The sequence below is a fragment of the Diadema setosum genome, chromosome 4 (assembly GCF_964275005.1).
Source record: "Diadema setosum chromosome 4, eeDiaSeto1, whole genome shotgun sequence".
Classification (NCBI taxonomy): Eukaryota; Metazoa; Echinodermata; class Echinoidea; order Diadematoida; family Diadematidae; genus Diadema; species Diadema setosum.
In genome coordinates, this window is record NC_092688.1 from 24,738,256 (window position 1) to 24,755,549 (window position 17,294).

The window sequence follows — 17,294 nt, forward strand, 5'->3', positions numbered from 1 at the left end:
AGAATTCTATTAGTCAGTCAGCAGTTATGAAGTAAGAAGACAACCTATGGCTGTTCACAAAATTACACAATGTGAAATGATTGTTGTACCTACAAATAAAAAATCAATGTTGTAAAAAGAGGAAGACACTATCGAGCAATTCACAGCTCATTCATTAGTGTTCATTAACTCTTTTTATGATTTGTTCCATAATCCTCTCGTATAACCATTCTCGGATGATTTGATAGTGTGACCGATAGCAGAGTTTCATGTAAACACGTACAGCTTACAATTCTATGTGAGTTTCACCAATTGAAACGAAACGTTCTTTGTGACGTTAGTTGATTTGCTGAGCTACAAACTGAGAGGGAATCCTAGTGTGAAGGTAGCACGACAGCGTCACTGGAAAGGTATCTTTTCCGTCGGAAATCACGAATGTGAAGGAAATTCAAATCGGAAAGAAACATTTTCTTTTTTATAGTTCTTACTGTTTTTGTCCTGCCAGTATGTTCTTGCCCGTGTATCCACTTTGCACAGGGAATTTAACATTATTTTGGAAATGATTCCTACCGGGGCAAACGGTAATTGTTTTTGTGTTTAATCATTTTAATTCATCCCTGAAATTACCACGCTTGATTCCTATCAGATTAATGTGGTCTTGATATCTAAAGTGATTTCTCATGGCATGGAAGGTACATGTACCACCCACTTATCATTTTATTGTTTACTGTATTCCAATTCTAATTTCAATTTCAATCTATTTTTTCCACATTTCTCAATGAAAATACATCAAACATAACAAAGCAAAATAATACATGGTATCCAGCTAGGATGCACACTAGACTGTTGCAAACATATAGAACATGATGGTCAATCTATGAAAGTTTAATCTAAGTATAAACGGTGACGATGGAACCTACTGACAAGCAAGTTTGTTAAGCGTAATTCCCAGTATTAAACCAGAGTGTAAAGATCAAAATAAGGAGCACTAATACAACATAGGACGAGAGTACAGAAAAAAACTGTGGAATACAGCCAATTCTTTTTAAATAAAAGTAGGAAAACGAATAAACCACACGCTGCAGAAGTACATGTATTATCAGTTGTTATCACAGCAATGTTAACAGTAAAGTTTTTTAGTTTAAATTTAACAATTAGAAAATTATACAGTTCGTTCCTCAGAAGAGACGCGAAAGTAGTTGGGTAAAGCAAAACATAACGCTAACAGTTCAATAATGATCTACCAGCCAGTTGCAATGAAATGTGGAAAACAATACCAGCTGTTACCGCTGGTACCGTTGATACTTACAGTGCAATAGATGCATAGGACATGGTAAAATAAAGAAAAAATATGAATACATGTGAATCCTCAGAATGAAGCTAGAACGTTGCTTCCTTCTGCATAAGCAAAATGTAGGTCAGGCCTTCAGGCGTCTAGTTTTCGTGTCATATGCGTGGGTCGATATACGTGTACTCTGGGCAAGAGTGCGGTTCTTGGTGGGTCTCGGACTGGTCTGGAGTAATTTTACCAGCATTTGCTCCGAGAATGAGATAGCCATGTTCATCTTCCTCCAGCTTTTCGCTCGGTTTGCCCGAGTAGATAGATGTAGTCGAAGAGTACAATCAATCGTTCAGGCTCTTCGGAAGAGGGGTAAGCTTTTCATTTTTACTGGCATGCCTGTATTCATGCCATGGCTGCGGTCCTTGTATTTTCTCTGATTGGTCTGGAGTAATCTCTTTGGCAATTGCTTCGAGTACGAGGCAACCTTGTTCATCCATTTTTTTCGCTTGATTTGCCTGAGTAGATAGCTGTAGAATATAGTGGATCGTTCGTTCGCATTGTTAAATTGACACGTTTTTCATTTCTGGCATTATGCTTGTAATCGGGACGTGAACATGGTACCTGTAGGATTTTAGATTGGTAGGGAGAGATTTCACCGGTATTGGCTTCGAGAACAAGGTAACCATCTTCATCTACCTCAGGCTTTTCCCTTGATTTGGCTAAGTAGATGGCTGTAGAATATAATGTATCAGCCGTGATCACTTCATTTCCTTTGGTATATTTGTACTCAACTGGTGTCTTCCATCGTGACTGTTCTTGAATTGTCTCGGATCGGCGGTTTGGAGCAATTTGACAGGAATTTTCTGAGGGAAAGAGATTTTCATCCACCTCGGATTTCTCTCTCGATTGGCTTGGGTAGACGGATGCAGAACCAAGACTGTCTCTCTTGCTGTTCATTTTGTCGGCATGATTTTGGTTCTGTGAAGATACATACAACACGCAAGATAATGTGGACAAGTTGATGCAGCTATAACATGATCACTCGATTTACCTGGCCATCTCTCTAGAGACTCGTGAAAACTACATTAGGAATACTTAATCTGCTTTGTGTGTTTTGTCAACAATGACACCAATATCCAGAATTTATGGAGAAGTTACATTTGATGATGACTTCTAGAACTACACAATTGACACCATCAGGATCGTTAATGTGATGATACAAATGATGCAAAGGTCTGAATGTGTCAGTTCTAATTCGTGTATGAGCTATGGGATGCTTAGTGGATGCTTTTTTTTTTCATTGCTTGCCAATGACGAAAAACATGGAATCAATACCTCCGGCCGTGTATCAAGTAACTACTAAGCGCACGGTAAATTTACTGGATACATGATTTGCTAGGTAATAGGCAATTCTTACTGGGTGCGAGAACGTATGAATATAGCGAAATTTTGCAGTGAGATGATGCTCCTGCTTCACAGAGATGCTCTTCTCAGATTGGGAATAACATGTCAATGCGCTAAGTTTCGTTGCACTTAGCAGTTTCAGAAGAAGCAATTTTTCGTTTATTTTTCATAGTGTTTTTATAATAGTAGTAAAACATTTATTTCGCACAACCTCCTTTCCGTTTCAAAATGTAATGTTCCCAAATATTAGTAGTGAATCTATTTTTTTAGTGTTCATTATACTTTTTTAGAAGTCCTTGTAAACATTCGAAATAGTTTTCAAATTTTATCACTGATATATTTCTAACGCGTTCCCCAATTCCATGGTATGAGTGACAAGGGATAAATAATTGTCATTATCATTGTTATTGTTGTTGCCATTGCTACAAGTCTGCGATAACGTGTTAACAGCATAAGTATAATTTCGAGGCAACCTTTGGTTAGGAAAAAAAAAACCCAAACAAAAACAAAGCAGAGCTCTCGACCAAAGAGTTCCGAGGATTTTCGCTACCCGTTCTACAATCATCGTATAATAAAGATGAATCGATTATCAATGGAAACGTAGTCACTGTAGAATAGCATGCTTAAAGAAATCTGTATGAGAATGCCCTTTTGAGTATTTTCTCTGATATTTACTAAAATGCATTATGCATATCAATATTCCACAAAATCCATATATGCATATGCACACTTTCATTTCCGCACGCACACACACACACACACACACACACACAGTAAACATATGGGATACTTACTGAGCAAGTGACGTTGCTCTGTAACGAAGATGCACAAAGGAAGACTTGTTCCAAGTTTGGTGCCTGCGAAGTTCCCATGTCTACCTCCGCAGCGTCCTGGTAGATGTGATACGGATCCTCTTCATGAGCAGTGACTTCTCTGCAAATGTTGTAATAGTGGCTCGGGAAAGGGTGACCCTCTGCTCCAGCGTCAGTACATATTGTACTAGTTTTGTTCAATACAACATGATCCGTCGAGCTCAAATTTGGGTTTGAATTATCTACAGGATGCACCTGCAGTTGTCTGTTGTTTGGCTGATTTGAAGTGTGTGATGCTCTACGTCTGTAAAGGCAATTATGAGAGACATACACATTCTTGAAAGAAAAAAAAAACAGAACATAAATAACCAATATCACATTTCCAAGATGCGTGGGAAACATTACTTTCCAATATCAAAATCAAATATTTATGGTACATTATAAGAAAAGACATAACAATCACGTCATCTAGTAAAATATTGTGCTTGAATATCAAAATCCATTCATACCCTTTGAAATATGAAAACTGTGTTTTCGACGGCTACATACTCATATATTTTCTGTTGTTCCTTAAAGTTTCAAGCATTAATTGCATGACACACGCACACACTCACACACCCACACACACACACACACACACACACACACAAACACGCACATACACGTGCACACGACATTAGGTTACGCAAACACTCACCTTTTCTTGTGATGCCTGCACACTACCATGACGAGAATGGCAACAAGTATTGGAACAACACACATAAGAACTGCCATTGCAAAGATGTAAACATCTCTCTGAGGAACTTTAGAAGCTGAAATGGAATTCAGTACAAAAAATCCTTGTCATCCCCCGTAAAAAAAAGTACATTAACGTATCATCAAGACAATAATCCTGAAATGATTGTCCACAAATTAAACGTAATAAAAACACTTACTTGATATCTTAAGTCAGTATAATGTGTGTGTGTGTGTGTAAACGTGAGAGAGAGAGAGAGAGAGAGTAAAGATAAATCTACTGGCAACATTGAACATGAGTTAATATCGCAAGCAGCAAAAGACGGCTGCAATAACCATTCGGTAAACAAGGTGAAATTGAAAATCTGAGAAAAAAAATACACGGTATCAGTGAAATAGTTTCTGCTTCAGTATTGAATATCTCATAAAATGAAATATGTGTATAGTTAGATGATATCTAAAGATAATGGTATGCAACTCACTTGTAGTCGTTTCCATTGTGTCTGATATGATTACATTTTCAGTGGGTTTGCCATCTCCTATTTATGAAAAGAGCAAAAGAAGCAAGATGATTAGTACAGACAGCCGCAATGATGACATCATTGTATTTATAGACCTACAATGACCTCGTCACCTAACATTTCATTTAAATTCATTTCATTTTCACATAAAAAAAATATTCCAAAGTAACATTGACGATTTGTAGAAGATTTGTTCCAGAAGCTTAAGTGTTATGAATCACATACAATTACAAACAATAGTATAATAACAAAATACATACACACCGATGGAGTAAATAACAAATTTTTATACCTAGTGGTGTCACATTTGTGGGCATGCTGATCAAGAGGAGATTAGAAACAGGATACCATGTCCATGGAAAAGACTTTCACCAGTTATTCTGTGAAAAAGTTTATATTTCCACAACATGGTCGAACTATCTTCAATAGCCGTAACACTTTACATCTTTATGAATATTTCAAATTTGAATTGACATTATGATTTCACTTTTACTGTTCATGTTGGACTTTATAACTGCTATAACATAATGTATCTGTCAAATTTAGAAAGCCCATCTGTGCCCTTGTGTACAGCTGATACAATTTGACTTTGAACATAATTTTAGAATTTCAAACACACCGATGGACAGAAAAAAAAGTGATTACAGCAATTGTAAACTTAACAATGTGAGGGGTACAAAGGAATGGTACACAACTGTAAAGTGGCTAAAGTCATCTTACTTATAAACGACGTGGCGGTGACCTCGGGCAATGATGTTGTTAATTCATAAGTAAGCAGTCCCTCGCCTGTTTCATTGGAGGAAATCAGGGGCATTTTGGGTAATTAATAATAGTTGTTAATGACCGAGGTCCATAGAATTAAACTTTGCGCAATCTTATTCGTGGGCATAAAATGCTGTAATAGTTTACTGAAAGACAAATTTAGAGAAAACAATCTGTCATCAGTAGTTTTCACAGCTGTTGGATTCAAGTTTCTAATGGTGCTGATGTGATTTGCGAAATCGGTAGGGTAGTGGTAGGGTTAACAGCAAATTTAAGTCAGATAGAAACATAACAACAAACAAACATGACAACGAATCGCAACTGATACCGAAACACACATCACAAAACAACTACAGTAAATCTAACAGCACCTAGCTGGTAAATACTTTGAATGCTACTGACTGGAGAAGTAGTCTGTATTCTGTGTAGGCGTTGTGTTGATGGTTCCACCTACGCATTAACATAAACGTATAAGACTTGATTCAGCTTCAGTGTAGCGCGATAAATCCTCTGGCACAATTTGGAGATGTGAAACACTTTCACGGGTATTGCAAGATTCGGTAAGCCTTTTAAAACTGTCGATAGCGTATGTAGTACAAAATTCTTCCCGAACTGATTGACATTTAGATAGCGGTAAGCTAAACACTTCCCTCCCCATCGGTGCATTTTGACTTTAATAGGAGAAAAACGTGAACACTGTTTTCTTATTTGAAATGACAACAAATGTGAACACATTAAAAAAAACAAACAAACCTGTACTGTATCGTTTTTACACTTTTGATTTTCAGCTAAACAGCGACAGTGGTCGGAATTTTCATTTATGGTTTCGGCTGCTTTCACTGTTATTTTTTCCTTTTTCTAAGGAACATAGTCTAATGTAATGAACATATTATATACAATGATTCATCCTCAAGTTTTTTCTCATCCACTCCGTCCATTGTAGCCAAAGAAAACTTTGACCTTTCACATGATACAATCTGTATATCAACTACGAACCTTTTGTTACATCTTCGAATTTCCAGCAGAATGGGATTGGCACGTTCCAGATCGGAAAGTAAGTCGACCGTCCGGGTAGTCCCACACACTGCAGTGTCGCACTGCCATTGATGCTGTAGCCTTCATCACATATGAGAGTTATCTTAGACCCAAAGCTTGTCACATTAGAGTCCCAATGACCATTTGGCACATGACCGGGGTAAACACAAAACCCCAAAGGAACTGTCAAAAAAGAAAATCAATAATGGAGTTTGTATTATTATATATATACACTCAGCAAAAAAAGAAAGTAAACACTTTTTCAAGTTTAGATTTCTCATAAAATATTTGGCTGAAAGCTAATGTGTTATATACCATATTGAAGGTAATTTAATTGGCTATCAACCTGGTAGGTCGACAAAAAGGGAAACTTTACGCATGAGTGAACACCATTGTTTTTCTCTTCCAGAGCACAAAAGTAAATATTACAAAACTGAACAAGTTGTCATTAATGCGTATGTGCTCTTCCATAGAACAATAAGAACAAACAACAAATTTCACACACACACACACACAAAACATAAATTAAGTTGCAAAAATAAACCTTTGATCTCTATGATAACTTTAAAGCCCAAAAGATCAATGAAGGCTAAAAATAATGGAGGAAAATAAAGCATCACATGTCAAATCTAAATTCAAATGAAATAAAAGAAGAAGTAATAATTAACAAAAATGGTAGAAATTTGAGCTTTTTTTTCAAATCAGGAAATTGTAAATAATGTTTGATGTTTATTCATAATGATGAACACTCTTTTACATCATGTATTATGGAGGAGAGGAAAAACATTGCGTCAACTCATCAACTTTTCACACATATCCTCAGTGACACCAAACAGATCACCACCATACCAGACTTTCTTGGAGTATAACAACATCCGACGAGTGTCGAAACTTCCTCTACCCCACTTTGGCTGACCACGTTACACCAATTTACACAAATACATATACATAACAATATGCTCAAGTCTATAAATTATTTTTTGTAAGATCGCAACTGCTGATATGTAATTAACAAACATGTGGGAGAAAAGGAACATGGTACTTGAACCTGTCATCTGCTGCTTTCCGGGCAGTAACACTACCACCAGCCTATCCCTGGTTGCCGACAAAATACCCAAGCTCCTGAAAGCAGTAGATGACAGGTTCGAGTCCCGTGGTTCCTTGTTCCGACATATTTGTTAATTACAGATTAGCAGTTGCGAACTTACAAAAGTATTATCATTTGTAGAGGGAGACAAATTGAAGAAAATTGATATTCTCTTGCTTTCATTAATGCCTTGTCCGCTTTGGACTACTTTAACAGAATGTCGGAATTTAGGAGCAGTAGATGACAGGTTCGAGTTCCGTGGTTGCTATTGTCCGACATGTTTGTTGAGTACAGATCAGTAGTTGCGATCTTACAAAATTTCATTTGTAGAGGGAGACACAATTTAAAAAATTCACACCTCGACCTTCACCCCTCTGATTAATATACTCATGATTCCGATATGCTCAACTCTTTCTGCATTGGTTATGATATACATGTACATTTAAGCATAATTCAGATAATTTGTGTATACATGTCCTGAATTTCACCTATTATTATTCTGTTTGTTGCAAAACATACAGCCGCGACCAAGGCCAAGAAGACCCAAAGCTTGGCGAATGAAATACAGAAAAACAACGTCCTTGACAGTACCGCCCCTACTTTCATTCACGTCAAACTATTCACATGAATGCACATGCATATAGAACGATTTGGTTATCCTTAACTGATTTTTCCTTGCGCCTACATCAGTGCACCACAGTGACACTGACTGTAAGGTGTAAACAACATTCACAAAACTCCTAATTTCTGTCGACCTTTGTTATGCTTTTGCTTGTTTGTCTGGTTTTCTCAAATTAATAGTTATCTATTCATTATAAAACTGATATTTATGGTCTATGGGCTATTTATACTCACTGTTGAATGAATAATCAACCAGTTGACCAGATTTGTGCTCTGTACGTCTGGGACATATCCATTTTTGAGAATTCCTTCCTTCAGACTCAGTCTCGCCATACGGTTCTGATTGAAAGCATAATGTGTACAATGTAACGTATCATTTAACGTATCAGATTCCTGGGTTTGCCTTCATAGGTAAAACGAGCAATTTTAGTTAGAATAAACGTCAAATTAAAACAAAGAAGACAAAGCTAAAGAAATGTCCGTTCACTATTAGCATCCCAGAAGTCCAGGTTTCCCATAAATGCAAAACGATGGTCGCCTGGGAAAGCTGCATGTACCGAATACATTGGTCAAAAGTTATCAGGCCAAGCCTAGTTACAGAAAAAATACCAACAGCAAATAAACAACCAAACAAACATGTTCCGTGCAATGTGGACACATTTCTGCCCTTAAATGCGTGATAAAATGGTAGTTCTACATAATGACACAACAAACATCAGCGTGTTACTGCATCATTGGGCTCACCTCGGCATTTGAGTTGAACAGCCTCATTCGAAGAACAGTCAGGGGCTGTCAACTGTAGACAATCCTCGAAACGTTGATACTTGCCAATAACTGTGCATTAGTGTTATAGAACTCAGTTACAAACCTTCAAAGACATTGATTAACTCATAAAAAGGGTAGTAAAAAATCATGTAAGTACTGTTTGGAAAGTAAATATATATTCTTATTTTAATCTGTAAATTTCTAACGGTGTGTTTCCTGATAAGATGAAACTGGCTAAAGTAAGTTTATTCCATTATTTAAGAAGGGTGAGAAATTTGAAGTCAGTCTATCGTCCAATTACATTATTACAAACCTTCAAAGACATTGATTAACTCATAAAAAGCGTAGTAAAAAATCATGTAAGTAATGTTGGAAAGTAAATATATATTCTTTTTTAACCTGTCAATTTCTAACGGTGTGTTTCCTGATAAGATGAAACTGGCTAAAGTAATTCCATTATTTAAGAAGGGTGACAAATTTGAAGTCAGTATATCGTCCAATTACATTATTATCATCGTTGTCCAAAGTTTTAGAGAAACTTATTTATAAGAGAATTATTAAGTTCTTGAAGTTGCACATTTTTTTTTATTACTAATTCTCAATTTGGTTTTCGAGAGAAACTTCCCCAAGGCCTTCGACACAATTGATCACGATATTATACTCCACAAGTTATCACATTACGGAATACGTGGAAAGGCCTTGGAGTGGTTCAAGAGTTAATTAGGAAATAGAAAACAATTTGTTACGATCAAAGACAATTACTCAGTAATAAGAGAAGTAAAGTGTAGCGTTCCACAGGTAAGTTTATTCGAGCCACTATTATCTATTGTTTATATTGATGATTATTGTCAGGCATCTGAAGTACTTTCCTTTATCCACTTTGCTGACGATACCAATGCATTTTTTGCCCACAATGTTGTTAATTTTCTTGTTCAAAAAAATCAATTTTGAATTATAGAAAGTGAATCATTGGGTAAGAGCCAATAAATTATCGTTGAATGCCCCAAAAACGAAATATATGATTTTTAGTAATACTGCTGACACTTTGAGTACAGCTATAGTTTTGGATGATTTTCATTTAGAAAGAGTTTCACATTTTAAATTCCTTGGGGGAAAGTTTATTCGTAAATCGACATGAATATTCGTGATAGCCATTCACTCACAAAATTTGAAATTCACTTGAAAATCTGTCTGAAAGTCTGAAATAGCATAACCTTATTTGTTTCTGAAATGTACGTAACTTCAGAAGAATTTATCTTTTGATTATGTTTTGGTTTACTATTACTATGCAATACTGTAGTCACCATTACGACATGATAACCGTCTAATCCTGTTCCTTCTTGGTGTGCTTTGCAATATTTGAGGCGAATACCCCTCAGCCGCTGGGAAGCCGAGCTCTACGCATGCCAGTTCGGCAGCTTCGTCGTTAAATCCATCATAGCAAACATATTTGTCTGTTTCGAAGACGACCAAGCCTTCAAGGGGAGAGGGTCCGTCAACCAGCATCACTTTGGGTGTTTCTTTAGAGCGAATGGTAAAAATATGAACATTATGGGGTGCCACAAGGCTCGATACTGGGGCCGGTATTATTTTTACTTTTTATAATCGATATTACTCACACGGTCAAACATTGTGATTTATCTCTTTATGCAGATGATACATGTATGTATTTTTCCTCCAATAATCCTGTTGAAATGACAAGATGTATAAATCAAGATTTGAAAGAGATTTCTACGTGGTTGACGGCGAATAACCTGGTTTTGAATGCTGATAAATCAGAATACATGATTTTGGGTTCCAGGAAGAAGTTGAAGTATTCTCATGATTTTGGTATTATTCTTCAAATAAATGGTATAAGATTGAAAGAAGTATATAAATGTAAAATTTTAGGAGTTATATTTGATCCAAACCTTACATGGAAACTTCACGTGGATTATATAAGAGAGAAAATTTTGAGAAATTTATTCCTACTGAGGAAAATCCGGTTTTGTGTGAATTTCAAAGTTGCAAAAATGTTGTATTTTTCTATCATTCAATCTCATCTGGATTATTGCTCACCAGTATGGAGTAATGCCGCAAAGTACACTTTGAATAGGCTCTTTGTTTTACAGAAAAGGGCTTTACGTATAAGTGTTTTAAAGGTAGATAATTTAGAAAGAACCTCAATACTGTTTAGTAAATCAGGTATATATTCAATATATGTTCGTTGGAAAAGAGTAAATGTGATTTTGTTGCATAAATGTTTGTACGGCTTTGCTCCACAACATCTTTCGTCAAGAATACATTTAAAAGAACACAGTTATAAACTCCGTAATTCTCAGGTTCAAATTTGGTTACCCAAACCTAAAACAAATCTTATGAAAAGAAGTTTTTTTCTATGCAAGTTCAGGTTTATTCAATTCATTGTCATTGGTCACCCGAAACACAAAAGATATACATTGTTTTTGTAAGAAGATGAAAAATGAGATCCAGGCTTCTTAAGTTGTAATTTGATATACAATGTATTTGTATTCATATTTTTAATATCTTTTTTTTATATAAAGTATTGTTTTATTTATTATTTGGTCACCGGTTCCAAGTTTCCGGTTTGAGATATCCCCTTCTTCATAATATATATACACACACACACACTCAAATACGTTTTTGTTGTCGTTGATTAGTATTTTGATTAGGTATTTAGTTGTGTTAAGTTAAGTTCTCTGAGCGTATTTCTATCGTTTTTTCCGGCTATTTCTATTACTGCCATTATTTCAATATATGATATTAACATGTCGACTGTGAGTCATTGTGTGTATATCTTTTCTACTTGCCACTGAAATAATTTTGATGAATTTATCAATCAGTTGACTGTAAGTCACATTTTAAATTTTTTTACAATGATTTCATACCCACGTTGTACAAGTTAAAATGTGTATTTATCGCTGTTGTTTTTTATATGAATTTTATATGTACATGTATGTCACGTGGACTCCTTTGAAAATCAGCTGTGCTGAAAGTTCTATCCACCCTATTGCTGGAAATGAATCAATAAATAAATAAATTTTTGAAATCTGATAATAAAACTCTGGATTCATTTCTAGATCTACGCGGATGAATAAAATTAAAGCACGATTATGACTGAGTAAGGCTTTAGAAGGGTGGCCGTTTTGAAATAGGAACGTTTACCGGCAGTATTTTTGTTTTCTGCCCCAAGTATGTACTCCTTCTACATCAATTGTTAAAGGCACTTGTCTTCACGTTTGTGATTTTATTTGTTGAAATGTTAAAGGCAGGAAATGAAGGCTACAATAACAAGTTAAATGAGTATTTAATGACAGTGTTTAAGTTTGTAAGAAGCGCACTATAATGATTTGGCAGTAATATATTTCCACCTTGTTTTCTTTTTCTTTTCTTGTGTTACTTTTGCTTAAGAATTTTGGATTGGAAGGCAAAGTCCATGTTTGAAACGTGTTTGAGAAGAAAGAACTCACGACCAAAGATTAGTTAGAAAGAAAATTACAGTCGAGGATAAGCCATGAATTCCTTTTGACGCATTGTTCGGCTGCTGGGTGTACTTATCTTATCTTCTTCTCTCTTTTTTTTGGATTACTGAATCCTCCCCGTCACATTAACTCTACTATTACAATAACGCTGCTATTACAATCTATTGAGATGAACAGATTTAAGTAGTGTATGCCGAATTTGGTAAAAACGTGATAAAGACATTATAATTTCCATTGTACGCTCACTAACTCCCTCCAAAGTTCACATCTTAACAGCTTAGGTGGATCATGTGAAATAACTTTATAATGATAGTGGAGACATATTTTGACTTTATAAGGGGGAACTATGGCTGAAAGAGAGAGAGAGAGAGAAAAAAAAAAACAAAACAAGTGTCATTCCCCTTCCGCTTGTTTGTTATTGGATTACAATCGTTGTGTTTTCGGCAAAGCAAATCATGACACTGGTTTTCCTCTAGTGAACACACTATGCATTTACTTCACGTGATAAAAAACACACACATTGAACAACGTGAAATACAAATAGGCCTATGTCGGTATCAAACACTTGTAATCATAATCATACGGATATATACTTGCCCTCGTTACACTTCCCGCTGATCTGAAATTCCACTGGGTAGGTATATATATATAATTGCAGGAACTGTAAAGTGAGCTTCGTCTGATGAGCAAGTGATAACATGGGAGGAGACGGAGGAAAGCGCAGAATCGTGGTGTTAAATGACTTGTCAGCTATCTCATCCTGCACATTAAATTTCAGGTAATTGACTGACTTCACTTCAAATGAAATTCTCGACCCGCAAGGTGCTTGTAGAATCCAGCTGTCCCCATTGCTGGCGCAAAGTCTGTCGCACCGCACCTTATGGGGCTCTGCTGGGTTCCCCGAACAATTTAGAGGTAAATCTGCAATGGATAAAGAGGGGGAAATAAAGTTCATCGTTATTCAGTGACAAATCATGAATTGAAGAAGAGCAAAATGAAACCCCAAAAAACAAAACAAAACAAAACAACCAAACAATTCAGTATTTAACGCTTAACTTTTTTTCTTTGCCAAAAATCTTCAGATATCATTTCATCTATTTTTCTTTGAATTGAAATAATTGCTCTGCAGAAAAAGATGTCACTTGGGTTCTCAAGGTCCATTTGAAAGTAAAAGCTTTTCAAAACAAAGAAAAAAATCTTATCATGTCAGGCAATTTAGTGGCACATCACGATAGTCAAAGTGGAAATGGCTTTTAAACTCACGTAACAAATAGTTTGAGTGCATAGTAATCTATTGAAAGCAGTATTCAAGTTTGGAGCGCTTTTGGCAAATAAACACGACAGCACAATACAAATAAGCTAGGAAAATCAAATCGCTAAATAACCAATACACGACAAAAGAGAACAGCATAAAATTGAACTTTTAAGAAGTTCCAGTCCCAGGGTTAGGGCGAGAAGTGTTTGTGTTCACTAATTCCCTCCTTTCAATTACAGTGCAACCTGACTAACAATAAAGAAAACAACGATATTCGTACATGTTTCTCCTGACAAACCGACTGACGGATAACAGCACAGGAAAACGACAGTAAACCATGCTAGGTCGGCCATTCTCCTGTCTTTTGCGACATTCAAAGTCATTATTTTGTCAAAGCAGCAACTGCGAACTTCCCGTCTAATCTGACGATTGGCCCCGTCTCTGTGCCGGTTATCCCTGCCTGTGACTCTTCCGTAATACCTATTTTCAATATTAAAGAATTTCGCCCTGGCCTGCGAGGGGTGCGGAGTGATCGGATGTAATTCTATAACAAGAAACAGTAACCACATTACAATCGACACAACGGGTCAAAGTGCGCGTGTTAATACTGCGCAGGACTGGTACCGTCGTTTGTGTGTCGAAGTACAGTTTAATAAAGCAATTAGCATTCCGATATCCAGGCAGAAGAGGAAGGTACAGAGGCCGCTTTTAATGAATGTTATGCATTCGTTCAATATTTATAGAAGAAAAGGCTTATAGAATTCCCCCTCTCTCATTCCCTCTTTCAAACATTTATCCTTACTTTCATATCCGTGTTTGGATACCAACGGCGTAGCCAGGATTTCATTTTTTTTTTTTTTTTTTGGGGGGGGGGGTTAGTCTGCGAGGGAGCGAAGCGACCGAGCCCGAGTGAGCGGAGCGAGCGAGGGGGGGGGGGGGAGGGTGTGGGAGGTGGGACGGTAAGAACTTTTTGCATTTTGATGTTGTAAATGGTGCAATTTGATGCATGTTTTTGCGCGTTTTATCGACAGTCCCACTTGTTTTTAGGTAGCAGTATATTTTGATGTAGATTATTATTGAACAATTTGCCTATAAAATTGTATAATTTAAATATACTTCTTGTATCAATTCTTTTCACTGAATATCATGAACGCGACTGAACCCGAGCGAGCGGAGCGAGCGAGGGGGGAGGGGGGTGTCCCCCTCCCACGGTGAGAACTTTTTGCTTTTTGATGTTGAAAAATGGTGCAATTTCATGCATGTTTTTGCGCGTTTTATCAACGTGAAACAGTCCCACTTTTTTAAGGTAGCAGTACTTGTATATTTTGATGTAGATTATTATTGAACAATTTGCCTATAAAATGGTATAGTTTAAATACACTTCTTGTATTAATTCTTTTCACTGAATATCATGAACGCCACTGAACCCGAGCGAGCGGAGTGAGCGAGGGGAGGGGAGGGTGTGGGAGGGGGGTGTCCCCCCTCCCACGGTGAGAACTTTTTGCATTTTGATGTTGCAAATGGTGCAATTTTATGCATGTTTTTGCGTGTTTTAACGAGTTGAAACAGTCCCACTTGTTTAAGGTTGCAGTATATTTTGATGTAGATTATCATTGAACAATTTGCCTACAATATCATGGTATAAATTAAATACACTTCTTGTATTAATTCTTTTTACTAAATATCATGAACGAGACTGAACTCGAGCGAGCGGAGCGAGCGGGGGGGGGGGGGAGGGGAGGGTGTGGGAGGGGGGTGTCCCCCCTCCCACGGTAAGAACTTTTTGCATTTTGATGTTGAAAATGGTGCAGTTTGATGCATGGTTTTGCGCGTTTTATCGACGTGAAACAGTCCCACTTGTTTAAGGTAGCAGTATATTTTGATGTAGATTATTATTGAACAATTTGCCATAAAATGGTATAACTTAAATACACCTCTTGTATTGATTCTTTTCACTGAATATCATGAACGAGACTGAAACCGAGCGAGCGGAGCGAGCGAGGGGGAGGGGAGGGTGTGGGAGGGGGGCGTCCCCCTCCCACGGTAAGACCTTTTTGTATTTTGATGTTGTAACTGGTGCAATTTCATGCATGTTTTTGCGCGTTTTATCGACGTGAAACAGTTGCACTTGTTTAAGGTAGCAGTATATTTTGATGTAGATTATTATTGAACAATTTGTCTATAAAACGGTATCATTTAAATAATCTTCTTGTATTAATTTTTACACTGAATATCATGAACGCTGTCTGTTCAGCAATCAAACAGAAAAAGCATGCACACGAGGGTGTAGATAGGGGCATATCCCCTCCCACACGAAAGTGATTTTTGCGTTTTCAGACCTGAAATTCAGCGATCTGGTGCAAATTTTTGGTGCAATACTTTTTCATCGAAGTGTTAAAATCACGGAATTTAGCTCTTATTCCGAATGTGCATCATCTGTGTGTATGTACAAAGTCTAGTGAGGTAGAGCTTGGGGGAAGGGGGATTCCCCCTCCCGCTCGCGAAGCTTTTGCGTTTTTAGAATTGAAATAAAGCGATCTGGGGCACACTTTTTGTGGAAAATTCGGAAATTGTCATTCCCAAAAATGTACCAAGTCTATAGTGGGTAACAAGCAATGAATGGGTGGCAAGATACCACTCCCATATTCAAGGGAGCCTCTTTTTTTTTTTTTTTTTTTTTTTTACTTTTAAGCTTTTAGAACTGAAATTCAACAATCTGGCACACACTTTTGTTGGAATATCTGGAAATTTGTCAATCAGAAGAGAAGTGTCTGTGGAAGGAGATTCTGTATAATTTAAACGTTTTGGTGCGCACTTTTTGTGTCATATTTGGAAAACTGTTTATGTTCAAAGTGTAGCCACAGTCTACTTCTATGCATGGCGGGGGGGGGGGGGGGGAGGGGCGGGCGAGCAGGGAGAAGGCGAGGGCGAGTGTTATCTCCATCTTTCCCTTACTATGGAGCTTTTGCCTTTTTAAGGTTGAAATTGAGATATCTCGTATACGCATATTTGATAGAATATTTAGGAAATCACCAAAAAGAAAAAAAAAACTGATTGGGGGTGGGGGGAAGACTGAGGGAGGAAAGGGTCTATTAAAAGGTGAAATTCCCCTTGTACATGAGGGAACTTTGAGTTTTCGGAATATAAGTGATAAGTCTTGTGCACTCAGAATTAATCATTTTTTTTTGTTGTAAATCTAAAAAGTGTACTAAGCTAGGGAAAGAGGCACAGAGGGGGAGGGTTTGGGAGGGGAATACCCCCTCCTAAGCACGAGAGATTTTGCATATTTTGAATTGAAATTCAACAATCTGGTGCACACTTTGAGTGAAAGTTTCAAAAAAACAAATATGATCTTATTTGATGAAAGGTTGCAAAGGAGACCCGCTTCATGTGCATGCATACAGTACACACGCATTTTTTTTCCGCCTCCCAAATCCCCGGTCCAAATCTTAGGGGGGGGGGGGGGGGGGGCGACCGCCCCCATCGCCCCCCCCCTGGCTACGCCAGTGTTGGATACTCCCTTAGAAAAAGTACTTTCTGGCAGAACATGGATA

At 37.1% G+C, this 17,294-nt stretch overlaps 1 protein-coding gene across 1 annotated transcript; it reads right to left on the reverse strand.

Annotated features, from left to right (window-relative positions):
• Positions 1-1,397: 1,397 nt before the first annotated feature.
• Positions 1,398-4,251, reverse strand: LOC140227746 (uncharacterized). The gene is made up of 4 exons (XM_072308149.1): positions 4,175-4,251; positions 3,460-3,781; positions 1,883-2,239; positions 1,398-1,493 (listed from the first exon to the last, which is right to left on the reverse strand). Exons 1-4 carry the CDS (start codon positions 4,249-4,251, stop codon positions 1,398-1,400), a joined length of 852 nt encoding a protein of 283 aa, XP_072164250.1.
• Positions 4,252-17,294: the final 13,043 nt, after the last annotated feature.

Coding starts and splice junctions, on each gene's coding strand:
- LOC140227746 (XM_072308149.1), bottom strand. CDS start 4,251: ATGGCAGTTCTTATGTGTGTTGTTCCAATACTTGTTGCCATTCTCGTC. Junction 3,782..4,174: donor TGCAGGCATCACAAGAAAAG/GTGAGTGTTTGC, acceptor TTGCCTTTACAG/ACGTAGAGCATCACACACTT. Junction 2,240..3,459: donor AGAGCAACGTCACTTGCTCA/GTAAGTATCCCA, acceptor GTATCTTCACAG/AACCAAAATCATGCCGACAA.